Raw genomic sequence first — 14,753 nt, forward strand, 5'->3', positions numbered from 1 at the left:
CTCATATAAACCTAGGGGTTTCATTCTAGGGAAAAAATGCCTAAATTAAACATAACTTCTACCATCACTTTATTCGCCTAATGAACGACCTAGGTTGACTACAAAATTACAATATTTGACAAGGCAAATTTTAATTTATTTTTAGCTTCGGGGGCATTGCCCCCGAACCCTTACCAGGGGGGGCTCGACCCCCCAAACAACAATAGTGGTGGGGAAAGCCCCCCCACACCCCCATGTCAGGGATTGGGATCCAAATGCGGCTAAAACAATACCTTTGAATCAGGAAGATAATCAGGCTCCACATCCAACAATCTTGGATACTGATTATATTAACTCCATCGTTGCTTCACTTGTTGGACAATGCTTCCACTTTGGACTTGGATGTTTCTCATCTTCATCATCATTCTTGAAGGCCATTTGAAATTGAGCAACAAGTCAATTTCTCCCTGGTTACAACCTTTGTCAACATATCTGCATGATTCTAACTGGTGTGTATCTTTTCCAACTTCAACTGTCCATCATCCAAAACTGACCATATGAAATGATACCTGAGCTGTATATGTTTAGTCTTATAATGAAAGGCCGAATTATTTGCAAGATGAATGACACACTGGATGTCACTATATACCTTCTCATCTCTTGCTTCTCTCCCAACTCATCTATAAACCTTTGTAACCAAATCATTTCTTTACTAGCCTATGTAGTAGCAACATACTCTACTTCTGTTGTTGAAAATGTAACAATGTTTTGCAATTTTGAAGCCCAACTGATAGCTATTCCACCTACAATAAACACATATCTTGTGGTGCTCCTCCTGTTATTTCTGTCACCTTCCATATCTGCATCAACATATCACTATAGAGCAATGTTTTAACCTCCAAAACATAATGCTTGATTTGTGGTACCACTCAAATACCTGAGAATCCACTTCACTACCATCCAATGCTCTTTTCTCGGATTGTTCATATACCTACTTACAACTCCTAGTGCATATGAAATATCAGGTCTTGTGTAGGCCATTGCATACATTATGCTTCCAATAACTGATGCATATGGAACTTTATGCATATAATCCATCTCTTCATGGGTCTTGGGACACATCTCCTAGTTTGAAATGGCTAGCCAAATGTGTACTGACTGGTTTTGCATTATGCATATTAAATCTTTCCAACACCTTTTCTATGTACTCACTTTGAGACAATGTTAATTTGCGATTTTTTCTCTCTCTAGTTATTCTCATACCAAGGATTTATTTTGCAGCACCCAAATCCTTCATTGCAAATGAATTCACCAATTTTCCTTTCAGTACATTTATTTCATGTATGTTAGATCCTACAACAAGTATGTCATCTACATATAATATCAATATAATATAGCTTCCATCATTTTTCCTTTTAAAATAAACACAATGGTCAGAGTGACATCTAGTATAACCTTGTTCAAACATAAACCTGTCAAATTTTAGATACCACTGCCTTGGAGCCTGTTTTAAGCCATACAAGCTCTTCTTCAATTTGCACACTAATTTCTCCTTCCCTTTGACCTCATACCCTTGTGGATGTTGCATATATATTTCTTCCTCCAAATCCCCATGGAGAAAGGTTGTCTTTACATCTAACTTCTCAAGATGCAAATCTTCTGTTGCCACTAGACTTAAAATAGTTCTGATTGAAGTCATTTTAACAACTGGAGAATTTTTTTTAATCGAAGTCTATACCTTTATTTTGTGAAAATCCCTTCACCACAAGTTTAGTTGTATACCTCTGTTTACCTCCATCTTCTTCCTTCAACTTGTAACTCATTTATTCTACAAAGTTGTTTTACCAACAAGAAACTTGACTAAGTCCCAAGTCCAGTTCTGCATCAAGGAGTCCATCTCTTCTTCCATGGCTTGCTCCCACTTCTTCCTGGTTTCTACTTGCATTGATTCTTCATATCTTTCCAGTTCACTAGAATCAGTCAACAATACATAATATAATGAAGGAGAGTATCATTCAGGGGGTCTACTTATCCTGGTAGATCTTCTAACACCAGTTTCAGGTGTTTGAGGTGCCTGTTGCTGTTGTGGTTGTTGTTGTTGTTGTGGTTGTTGATCATTTTGATTTTTAGACACCTTTAATTTTTCTGTGATCTCATCAAGCACTGTGTATTCTTTGTTTTCCTTTTCATGTTTCTTTATTTGCATCTGATCCTTATACAAGACCTTTTCATTGAATATGACATCTCTGCTCCTAATGATTTTGTGATTTTCATAATCATATAAGCAATAACCAAAATCATTTACACCATATCCAATAAATGTACATTTCTTTGATTTTGCCTCAAACTTTGTTCTATTTTATTTATTGATGTGGACAAATGCTTCACAACCGAAAGTCTTTAAAAATGAGTAGTTTATATTTTTACCTGTCCATGCCTCCTCTGGAATGCCACCATCCAAGGAACTTGAAGGCCCTTTGTTTATTAGATAAATAGAAGTATCTACAACATTTTCCCAAAATTGTAAGGGAAATCCTGCATGCAATCTCATGCACCTTACACGCTCCATGATTGTCCCGTTCATCCTTTCTGACACACCATTTTCCTGTGGTGTTCTTGGAACCATCTTCTCTCTGCAAATTCCATGCTCTGAACAATAATTATCAAACTCTTTCTTGCGGTATTCACCTCCATTATCTGATATGAGACACTTCAACTTCTTTCTTGTCTCATTCTCAACCAAAGATTTCCATTTATTGAAAGTATCAAATACATTAGATTTATTTCGAATACAATAAATCCAAGTTTTCCTAGTCACATTATTAATAAAAGTAATATAATAGCGAGAATCACTGAGAGATGATACCTGAGCAGGTCACCATACATCTGTATGCACAAGCTCTATTTTTTTGCTCTTCTTTTCCTTCCCAACTCTGATAAATTTGACTCTCTTCTATTTTCCACAAACATAATTTTCACAGAAATCCAAGTCAACATGCTTCAAACCTAGAAACAAGTTTTCGGAGTGAAGAATATACATCCCCTTCTCACTCATGTACCCGAGCCTATGATGCCAGAGTGTTCTATCTACTCTTGTGGAGATTAATGCATTAACAAAATTATAAATACTATTACATAAATGCAATGTACCAACCTTTTCTCCTTTTGCTATTACCAAGGCTTCCTTTGTGACCTTCCAGGTTTTGTCTATACAAGTAGTTATGCAACCTTCACCTCCCAACTGCTTGGTTGAAATTAGATTTTTCTTCAGATCTAGAACATGCCTTACCTCCTTCAATAACCATTGGTTTCCATTTTGTTGCTTTATAAAAACCTTACCCATTCCAACGATTTTACAGTGTTTATCATCACCCAGATGAACCTGTCCAAAATATCCTTGAACATGGTCGTGCAAATGTTTCCTATCAGGTGTGGCATGGAATGAGGCCGCTGAATCTACCATCAAGACATCAATAATATTCTCTAATGAAAGAATCAAAGCATATTGCAACACATCACTTGTCACATTTGCTTCATGATTTTTCTCTTGTTGTTCATCTTCTTCTTTTCCCTTCTGAGATTTGCAGTCTTTCTTCATGTGTTCTTTCTTCCTACATTTCCAACACATTATCCCTGATCTAGATTTGGATCTACATTTTCTTGTCTTACTGCGATTTCCTGGGCTCCTTCCTCTTTCTATTTTTCTTCCCCTAGTCTTTGTAGTCAAAACATTACCTAATGTCTCACCAGAGATTTTCCGTCGCATTTCCTCACTAAGGATGGCACCAACAACATCATCAAACTTTAAAGTACTAGATCTAGAGACAAAGTTACTAATAGCCATAACTAGTCCATTCCAACTTTCTGGAAATGAGCACATAAATAATAGAGTCGTAACTTCATTATTACAATTTACCCCTACATAAGTTAACTGACTGGTAACCTTGTTAAATTCATTTAAATGATTAGCAACAGATCCACCTTCTGACATCTTCATATTAAATATATGCTTCATAAGAAATACCTTATTTGAGGTCGATGGTTTTTCATATAGTTTGGACAATGCTGTCATTAAACCTTCTGTTGTCGTTTCCTTTGAAATGTTGAATGCCACCGACGCTGCTAGACACATTTATATTGTTCCTAGTGCCATTCTGTCTAGAATCTCCTATTTTGCGTATGTCATACTCATCGAATTCTTTGATTTTATGCTCAATGGTTGGTACACATATTTATGATATAGATAATGTTCCATCTGCATCTTCCATAGCTGGTAGTTTTTGTCGTTAAATTTCTTGACTCTATACCTACCATCTTCTGCCATTGCTCCCCCTCGAAGCAAGAACCCTTCTCTCCTACGAGTTTATCAACCAAATAAACCTTCAACTCTGATACCAGTTGTTATAAATTAATTAACGGAGGAATGAAAGTAAAAAAAATATTGGGGAAACACAAATATAGAAATGCATAGAACAAGGGAGACATAAATATACGTGGTTCACCCAGTTTGGGCTATGTCCACGGAGAAACAACCAATCCTTCCTTTTATATTATCCAACAAAATGAAGAGATACAACCTACAACAAATCTGATGTAATTTTTTCTTCGCTCTCACACAATATCCTCTCTCTTTCTTGCTCAGGATAATAACACACATCTACAATACAATTCCCTCATATAAACTGAGGGGTTGCATTCAAGGGCAAAAAAACCTAAATTAAACATGACTTCTATCATCAGATCATGCACCTAAAGAAAGACCCAGATTGACCATGAAACCACAAAATTTTACAAGGCAATTTTTCATCTATTTTTAGGTTTGGGTCACCCCTGCCGGGGGGGTTCGACCCCCAGGCAATAATAATGGGGGGGAAGCCCCCCCCACACACCTTCATCGGGGATTGGGATCCAAACGCGGCTAAAACAAGACCTATGAATTAGCAAGATAATCAAGCTCCACATCTAACATTTGGCACTCTCACCCGCTCTCTTGATTTTTTGCTGAGAATTGTGCTTCTAAGGGGCTAGCTGATCAGAGAGTCCCAACTTGGAGTCTCACATAATTACTTTTGGGCACCTTAGGACATAGTCGATGTCATGGCTTCAACTCCACAATGGAACACCACTTCCACCTTTGCTCGTACCCTCCATTGAACTAGTACGAGGAAGTTAATGACCTTGGTCAACACATTATATCCTTGACAGAGGAAGTGCAGAGTCAGAAACCCAAAATTAGACAATTAGAGGATGAGATGGACTGGGTGCATTGCTAATTTGCATATTTTCAAGCTCAAGGAAGCACCAAGGACAATAGAAGCACGATCAACAGTTCCCCTGATAACCCCATGGACAAAATGTCCATAGGCCCTCCTTAGTAAGCTAGGATAGCTCCTTGTAAATGAAATTTGATAATCGGTCAGTATTGTCAAGTCTATAGTACCATATGTCTTAGTTTTGGTTTTAAGAAGGAACGTAGAAAAAATCTAACAAAGTTTTTTGAGATACTTCTTCAAAACCTTCTAGAAACTTTTGTACCTCTAAACAAAATGTAAATTTATCGCATACCTTGCTACGACCAGACGCAAAATTAATAGAAAATCCTTCTTATTTGTGTCTATATATATAGTTATTACTATTTTATGATTTATTATAGATATCAATCTAAATTTGTTAGTTCTAACTCTATTAAATATCGTTGTGATAAACCAAGTGTCTTTATGTTTTTTAGTTTTAAAAATTAGTTAATACACTTTTATAAAGTCATAAATTTAGAAAAGTTAGGAAACTCAAGAAAAGCTAAAAAAATTGGAGTCTTTGCAGTGGTATAATAACACTTAAAATCTATCCACCAATGACATAATAGATAAATGAAATTCAATCATTCAAAAAAATAATTAATATATTTTGCTAACATAAAACATTTTAATAAATGAAAAAAATTATAATAGGTTAATTAATACTAAGTCAAAGATAAATTGATTGGTATAGTCTTGACCTTGAGCATGGACTAATAACTTTTCATTCACTAAAATCTATTCATTTCATATATTTAATTCAATGGATGATATTTTTAAATAATAATTTATATTAAAAATGAAATGTAAAGAATTACTATTTTTTATTAAATTGTATTATTTATAGTTATAAAATAAATCAGTAAATTTAATAATTTAATTTAAACGAATATATAGTGTTGCTTAATAAAACTATGGTGACTTTGGAACACTTCTCTTAATGTTTTTTTAACACAGAAATAAAATTCTAAATAATTCTAAGTGATTCCTTTCATTTTTAATGTTCGATAGACCAATTTGGTCTCAATGGATGGTAAATATCATGTGTCATATGTGTTATATAGTAGCTAGTGTACTTTGAATTTGAATTGAGGAAGGAAAAATTGAAGAGATTACAAAGTAGGTATGTCTCAAAAGGAAAGTAAAGTGATTCTTTTGATAATTATTCATATTATTATTATTCACCTTCTTTTTCGTATGGGTCTCATATGTGGGATTTTAGTAAAGGTATATTTTGTTATTTGCATTTTAGTAATAAGAGTTCATGTTTTTTTTTGAAAGGAGTTAAAATAGTTATTTTATTAACGATTCAAGTCCCCTAGTAGAGAGCTGCTGCGCGCGCGCGCCTGGAGACTGCCATCGCTGCCGAACGCTGTCTGAAGATCCCGCGCCATGGACCCTCCGGATCCGCCTGGTGGGGATCCGGAGCTGCAACGAGCATTTTCATCTCTGGTTAAATCTCTCCCTCCGCAGAGACCTAGACCTGCAGCATCTAAGTTTGTAAAGAAGCTGGATGTTTTACAGGAAGTTCTTCTACCTCCGACCATCCCTCGCATGGCAGCCCTCTCCCTTGCTGAGAAAGGGTTAATCGGGCAATTTACAGGACTATGGCCTTCTCCCAAAACTGTGCAACGATGGGTCGAGCGAAACTGGTCGGACAAGATCCAGGGCAAAATATCAATAAGATTCTGTGGCAGAGGATATTTTACCTTTCACTTTGAAACCAAGGAGGATAAAGACCTTATTTTCAGAAACGGGCCCTATTTTATGGATTCTAGGGGCCTCTATCTTAACAAATGGACCCCGGATTTCGATCCAGAGCTAGATATTCCGAATGCAGTTCCTGTCTGGGTCAGATTGCCCCATCTTCCTCTTCACTGCTGGGGGGACGATTCGGTTAAAGCAATAGGAAACGCGGTGGGAAAATATATAGATCGCAGCGAACCCAAAGACAACATGCAGGCTTGTGCGCGGATCTGTGTTGAGGTTGATTTGGGCCGTGGACTGCCGGAAGCAATCAAACTGAAAGTGGATGACTGGTGCCATATTCAGCAGCTGGACTACGAACAGATTCCCTTCAAATGCAAGGTATGTCACGAATATGGACATTTTGCAAATAGATGCCCTAAAATAGTTAATGTAGAATCTGAAGAGCAAGAAGGACAATGGGAAACTGTTAAAAGGAAAAAATCATCCCTTCCTCTCAAATCTATGGATTCTGATGTCCCTGGCCCATCCCATCAGCCCCCTCCCCTTCATCATCCCCCCCCCTCCCACCCCTCCTCTTCCTCCCAACAATCCCCTATTCAGCACCCTTCATCTCCCCTCCGGACCTCCGACCCTTCCATTCCTCCATCTTCTAATCCCTTTGCCTCCCTCTCTGAGGAAGGAACTGAGCCTGAAATCCCCTTCATTCCTCCCCCCCCCAAATCTCTCATCCTTCCCCTGATACCCCTTCCGCTCGGGTTACTAGAAGCTCCTCAAAGGAGCATGGAGCTCCCAGTGATATCCCCAAAAAGCATGGGCCGGGCAGGAAATCGGCCAAACAACATAGAGAAGAAAGCACCCAGAAAGATATCGCCATGGGCTCCCAGACTCCTATAGAATCCTTTATTCTTGGGCTCTCGGACAAAGAAAATAATAACAAAGGCAAAGAGAGGCGGGCACCTCTCCATGTAAGCAGTAAAACATGATGAAAATACTATCCTGGAACAGCAGGGGATTAGGGCACCCCTCCAAGATAGTAGCCCTCAAGGACCTAATCAAAAGTGAAAACCCTGAAATAGTACTCATTCAAGAAACAAAGCAAGACCAATCTGAAATTAATAAATTCATCAGCCAGCAAAAGCGTTACAGTGGATGTGCAAGTGAAGCAAGAGGAGCCTCAGGTGGCATTTTAACAATGTGGGACTGCAACAAATGGAACTGCCATTCCTCCAGAATACATCAGCATTGGATCTGTGTTAATCTAGAGAACAAGACAGATGGAACAACAGTAAAAATTTACAATATATACGCCCCGAATCATTATAGAGAGAAAGAAGAGTGTTGGAACACTTTGGAAACAAGTATAGAAGAAGAGCAGGATAACAACCTCATACTTGCAGGGGATCTAAACTTGGTGTTGCATTCCAACGAAAAAAGAGGGGGAAATTTCAACCCCGATCCTTTCAGGAATCGACTTGAAAACATAATGCAGGAGCAAGATCTGGTCGATATCAGACCCAAGAACCGAAGGTACACCTGGAGCAATAGACGAATAGGAGTTGGCAATATTATGGAACGTCTTGATAGATTCCTCATAAGTATTGCTTATTTATCTACCTTCACCACTGGCCAGTCGAACATCCTCAATGTCTCCGCCTCTGATCATTACCCAATCACGCTTACTCTGCATAGTCAATGCCAGCTAGGACCTCTTCCCTTCAAATATTGCTCCATTTGGAATCGTATCCCAGCAGCAAAAGATGTGGTTTGGCAGGCTTGGTCTCAACATGTGGAAGGCTCCCCAACTTTCATATGGGAAACAAAATTAAAGAGAGCAAGACAGGCTCTAAAAGAATGGGCAAAGAACAACTATCAAGAGCCCGAGTTGAACAAGAAGAAAATCAAACAAGAATTAGAGGATGTGCAGCAACACATAGAAGCCATTGGGCTGTCCCAACAAGCCAAAGAGAGAGAAACAAAATTATACTCACAGCTGAGGCAAATTACAAAGGATGAAGAAATAAAATGGAGACTGAAGTCAAGACAGCTCTGGCTGCAGGAGGGAGATAAAAATACTTCCTATTTTCATAAGCAGGCTACAGTACGAAAGGTCAGAAACACTGTGAATACAATTAAAGATAATGAGGGGAACAACTATTATACTCAGGAAGCGATAAAAGAAGCAGCCACAAATCACTTCAAAAATCTTTTGACTGAGGACAAAAGTGAAGAGGACTAAAGTTTTTTACAGCACATGAATAAGGAAGTTACTCATGAAATGAATAACAGTCTCAAGAAAGAAGTCGAAGAGGAAGAAGTTCAAAATGCAGTTTGGAGTCTACACCCAGACAAGGCCCCTGGGCCTGATGGGTTTCCAATCAGTTTTTATAGAGAGTATTGGCAAATGATCAAGAAAGACCTCTTAAAGATGATACGCTGGGTTCTAAAGAAAGGCAAAATGGGGGGATTCACCAACTCAACCCATCTTGCTTTAATACCAAAAGAGAACAGACCTTCCTCCTTTTCAAGATTTCGGCCAATTTCTTTATGCAACTCATCTTACAAAATTATCACAAAAATCCTGTCATCCAGGCTCAAACCTCATCTCTCATCTCTGATCTCCGAAAACCAAGGGGGATTCCTCCCCAATAGGCACATCTCTGACTCTATCCTGCTTGTACAAGAGGCCATTCACTCCAGCCTAAGTAGAAAGGAGAAAGGGTTTGTCCTCAAGCTGGACCTTGCCAATGCCTTTGACAGGGTTCGGCATTCCTTTCTGTTTGCTGTCCTTCATAGAATGGGTTTTGACTCCTCCTTTATCACAATGATCAAAGCTTGTATTTCGGACCCTTGGATATCCCCTCTGATTAATGGAAGACCGTGTGCTGCTTTCCAATCCTCTCGAGGCCTTAGGCAAGGCTGTCCCCTGTCTCCCTACTTGTTTATCCTCATGGCTGAGTCCCTTAGCCAAACCCTGGATTTCAATCGAAGAATAGGCCTTATCACTGGTATCAAATTTGAGCATGGCACAAAAAATATTAATCACTCCCAATTTGCAGATGATACTCTCCTGATAGGAGGAGCGTCCATCACCATTGCAAGGCGCTTCAAGAAGATCTTAGACCAATTCATGGAATACTCAGGAGGAAAAGTTAATCAGTTAAAAAGTTGTATATATGGTTGGAACACTCCCAGCCATACCATCCACAGCATTGCAAGCACTCTAGGAGTCTCCTACAAGCTCAATTGGAACCACTTCACTTACCTTGGGATGCCAGTAAGTTTGGGACCATTGAAATCTGACACCTGGAGTGAAATCCTCGACAAAATAAAGAGAAAAATCCAACAATGGGGCACCATGTGGCTGAACCCAGCAGGAAGGCTTGTTCTTCTGAAATCAGGCTTGGCCTCTCTGCCCATTTACCGTTTCTCTTTATACCAAGCACCTGCAACCTTTCATCAGAAAATGGAAAAGAATCTCAGGCATTTCCTCTGGCAAGGAGGCAAAACGGAAAAAAGAAAGTTCAACCTTGTCAGTTGGAAGAATGTCATCCAATCTCAGGAAAAAGGCGGGCTAGGAATAAGATCACCAAAAATACTGAATTTAGCTCTTGGAGCTAAAATAATTTGGAGAATGATCACTGGTCCCACAGCTTGGTGGAAGAAGGTCTTAGAGGCTAAATATCTGAACAGTACGAGGCAACAACTTTTGGATACAAATATTCCCAACAGAGATAGCACAAAAATATGGCAACTCTGCAAGAAAGCCATACCCTTCATGACTCAAAATATTTCAAAGGTCCCTGGAGGAGGGAACAGTGTCAACTTCTCTACAGATAGAATTCTCGGACAGCACCCAATTGGATCACAAACGGAGGCAATCCCTGCAATAAACTGGCTCAGCAGTAAAGAAATAGTATACCTGTCCCAAATATCACAATGGGAAAATTCTTCACAAGCATGGATAGGTTGGGAATTTCCGGAATACCCTAGAGAGCTAGAGACCAGCCTTGCTGCTCTCAAGAACCTCCTACACAGCAAAGCCCCGACGCAAAAAGGCAAGCAAGATGGCTACCGTTGGGATCCAACTGGAACACAGTACACGACCAAGGCTGGGCACCAATACTTATGCGATAACATCTTCCCACAGGATGTTTGGAGTCAATGGAAGCTGGTATGGAGAGCAGAAGCACCCCCCAAAATCAAATTCTTTATTTGGCTCCTTTTAAAAGGGAAGGTTCTAACAGCAGAAAACTTAAAAAAAAGAGGCATAATGGGACCCTCTCGATGTCCAAACTGCTGCAGATCAGAAGAGACACTACAACATCTGTTCATAGACTGCCCTGTAGCCGAGGAATGCTGGAGGACGATGGCATCTCTCGGGAATGCTCCATGGGAGCCTAAGGCATCTATTGCAGACACTCTTTATAGCTGGAAGAAAAACTGTCCCTGGAAAGGAAAACAGAGTAAATTGACACAAAGGATTTGGAACACCATGTCAATAACCCTCCTATGGCGAATCTGGTTAGCCCGTAACGGCAAGATCTTTCAAGAAAAAAATTGCAATATCAGAGTTATGTGCCACAAGGCTAGGATCTTAGCGGTAGAGACAATCACAGCCCATACCAAAGGCAAGATAGAGGTCACCAACTGCAGCGTCGAAGAGAGAAGTCTGATTAGCCATGTACAAGAAAACATAATCAGTGCTCAGGAGATAAGCCAAAGAAGGGTGCAAACGAAAGAGACACACAGGACATGGAAGCTGAGATTAAAGGAGGAGGAGTTTGCAACTTGGCTGAGAAACTGCAATAGGTTCTTACTGTTCTTTGATGGCGCATCTAAATCTAATCCGGGCCAAGCAGGGGCAGGGGGTCTAATCTGCAATGCGAATGGCGAAAAAATTCTTCAATTCGAATGGGGATTGGGAGAATTATCCAATAACAGGGCAGAAGGATTGGCTTTGTATCAAGGGCTCCTCCAGCTGATCAAGATTGGGATAAGAACAACAGTAGTCTTCGGGGATTCAGCAATCATCATCAGGCTCATGGTGCAACGGCAGAGCACGCCGAACATCCTCCTGCAACAGATCAACTACAGGAACCAAATCCTCCACGATTCCATGCAAGAAGTCCGTTACTACCATATCCTCCGTGGACTGAATAAGGAGGCTGACATGTTTGCCAACAAGGCATGTGAGCGCTCCAAGGGCAACCTGTACTGCAATAACACCTCCTCTTTCCAACCGCTCCCATGAATTACACGCATCCAGTCAACGCTCATTGTACCACAGTTGACAGCATCTATGACTACCGGCAAACAATCAGTGCAAGGGACAGAACAGGTATGGTTGATAGGAATTTGATCAGAATTCGGATTGGGAGATCTGCTCAGAGCGTGGGAATCAGGCGAATAGCAGGGGGAAATCGTCCCGCCAGACAGATCCCCTGTGCCTATCAGGATTTGCTTTGGGCTGTGTGGACCATTTTTGGAAGTCGCAGACGGGTTCGTTCCCGCCTCAACAGCATGTATGCGTTATATATACCTATTTTGAGCTTCAGGATCCTTCATTCCGGAGAAGCTTTTTGTGACTGTGATCATTGCTTCAGAGACGCCTCTGTCTACTCCCTTTCTGCCAGAGGTGCCGATCATAAGATTTCCGAGTATTCAGCGGGAGCCATTAGTGGCAAGCAGCAAGTCCAGCGCCCCCGCATCAGAGATACGACCAGAACAAATAGGCATACCCCAGTGCCAATGGAGCGTCCAGAACAGTGCTTCCACTGCCGTGACCTGCAGGCAGAATTTGAGGAGGTGCGCGCGCAACAGAGGACCCTGGAAGACCATGTCCGCAGTATGGAAACAAGGCATGCAGACCAAGTTCGGAATCTGGAAGCAAAACTCGATGAACAATGCAGAATTTTACATGAAAAGTATCGAGCCGAGATGAATCTCTTCCTGCATAGAGTTCACTCTTTGCATGAGCAGTTCAGCAGCCTGCACAACAGATGTAGTCATGCCGAAGAATCGATCACCGTCCTCAGGTACATGATGGATAAAAAGTTCAAAGAAGCGTCATCCTCCTCCAGTGCAAAACCGAACGAGCCAGACCCAAACCCGGAAGATTCTACAGCAAGGAAGATTAGTCACATAGAGATAGATTAGCCATGTGTTGCAGTTGTAAATTTTGGTGTTTGCAGTTTGTAAGGATCTATAGTAGTAGAAGATGCCTCATAGGTAGGAACACTAGAATCAGGATCAAGGAAAGGAACTTTTTTGTAATTCCTTGGATCCACAATGCTCAAGAAGCACTATATGTATGGCAAACTGCCTCTCTCTTCTTTTTTCAGATTAATACATAGCAACCGAACTTGTCAAAAAAAAAAATAAGAGTTCATGTTTTTAGATCTAGATTGTCTTATTTCCCATGTTACCCTTTAGGAGCTCAATAATTTTGATCAAATCACATTTGTATCCATATAGTAAATTTCCTCTTTCAACAACTGATTGCTTGAATTGGGAGAGGGGTCTCTCATTGATGAAGTAGTAGGGATGGCCAAGATCTACAACTCTGAGATTTTTAGTGGATACAATTTTTTTGTATGGCTAGACGGCCAGATCGAGCGGGTCTCTGCCTCTACTCCCACCCCATGCTCTAGATATCGTTCCTTTTAACTCATTGGTCACAAATGGGCCATGGCACTAGATGGAAAAGCCTTCACGTTTTGTCAAGAGGCTGGAATAAATTCCAAAGGCCGAGATTTTTATGCTATAGTTAAGAGCACGAGCCCTGTAAATGGATGAACATGGCATGTTATGCCAATTCATGGGGATTTGGCCCTCCCCACTTTCTGTGAAGTTATGGGTCGAAAAAAATTGGAAACCCATGATCAAGGGTTTTGTCACTTTAGATTTACGCTGAAAAGGTTTTTTACCTTGTTTTTCGAGAATGAGGATGATCAGGAACTGATCTTTCGAAGTAGAACTTACTTCATGGGGGGCCAATGGTTATATCTAGATTGTCAGAGCTTATATTTTAACCCTGAAAGTGATGTCCCACCTGTCATCCCTGTTTGGGTAAAACTTCCTTTTTCCCCTACACTGTTGGAATGATATTACCTTCATTAATATCGCATGCACTTGGGAAATATAATGATTGGGCTGATCCACTAGAGGGGATCTTCTCTTGTGCAAGGATATGCATGGAGGTATATCAGGATAAGGGGCTCCCAGCAACAATAACCCTAAATATGGATAGGTGGACCTATATTCAGGAGGTTGATTATGATCAACTTCCTTTTAGATGCAAAGTTTTCCATGAATACAACCACTTGCAGGAAGCTGTGAAATGGAGTAGGAGGAGCAACAAAAATAAGTTAATGAATGATAACAATGGAAACAACAAAAGGGGAGAAGAGGCCCAGCTAAACAAGAGAACAATTTTCTAAAGCAACCAGATTAAAATAGGAAAAAAGGGAAAGAACCAACTTCCCCTAAGTGATCCGCTCTAGGGGGAGCAGAAGGATCTACTAAAGGCCAAAATGAGAAAAATAATAGCTTCAAGGCTCTCAATTTGGTGACTAAAGAAGGGGAAATTCTCGAAACCAATGTACAAGAACATGTACATAATTTAGGACCAGGGCTTGAACGAGAGAAAAATGATGAATCAATGTTACATTTAGAAAATGATCCAATACCACAAAAAAATAGTGGAATCTTTCTAAAATGAGGAATAATTCCCCCCCGCCTTAAAGCTCTAAATTTGGGCCTTCCTTTCCA

General features: G+C 40.2%; 1 protein-coding gene across 1 annotated transcript; it reads left to right on the forward strand.

Annotated features, from left to right (window-relative positions):
* Nucleotides 1-6,665: 6,665 nt before the first annotated feature.
* LOC149223081 (uncharacterized) lies at nt 6,666-9,219 on the forward strand. The gene is made up of 2 exons (XM_089387785.1): nt 6,666-6,925; nt 7,989-9,219. The coding sequence occupies exons 1-2, from the start codon at nt 6,666-6,668 to the stop codon at nt 9,217-9,219; spliced, it is 1,491 nt and encodes a 496-aa protein (XP_089243911.1).
* Nucleotides 9,220-14,753: the final 5,534 nt, after the last annotated feature.

Source organism: Pinus tabuliformis, chromosome Q (assembly GCF_031772625.1).
Source record: "Pinus tabuliformis cultivar Carrire ecotype Pingquan chromosome Q, CPIR1, whole genome shotgun sequence".
Lineage (NCBI taxonomy): Eukaryota > Viridiplantae > Streptophyta > Pinopsida > Pinales > Pinaceae > Pinus > Pinus tabuliformis.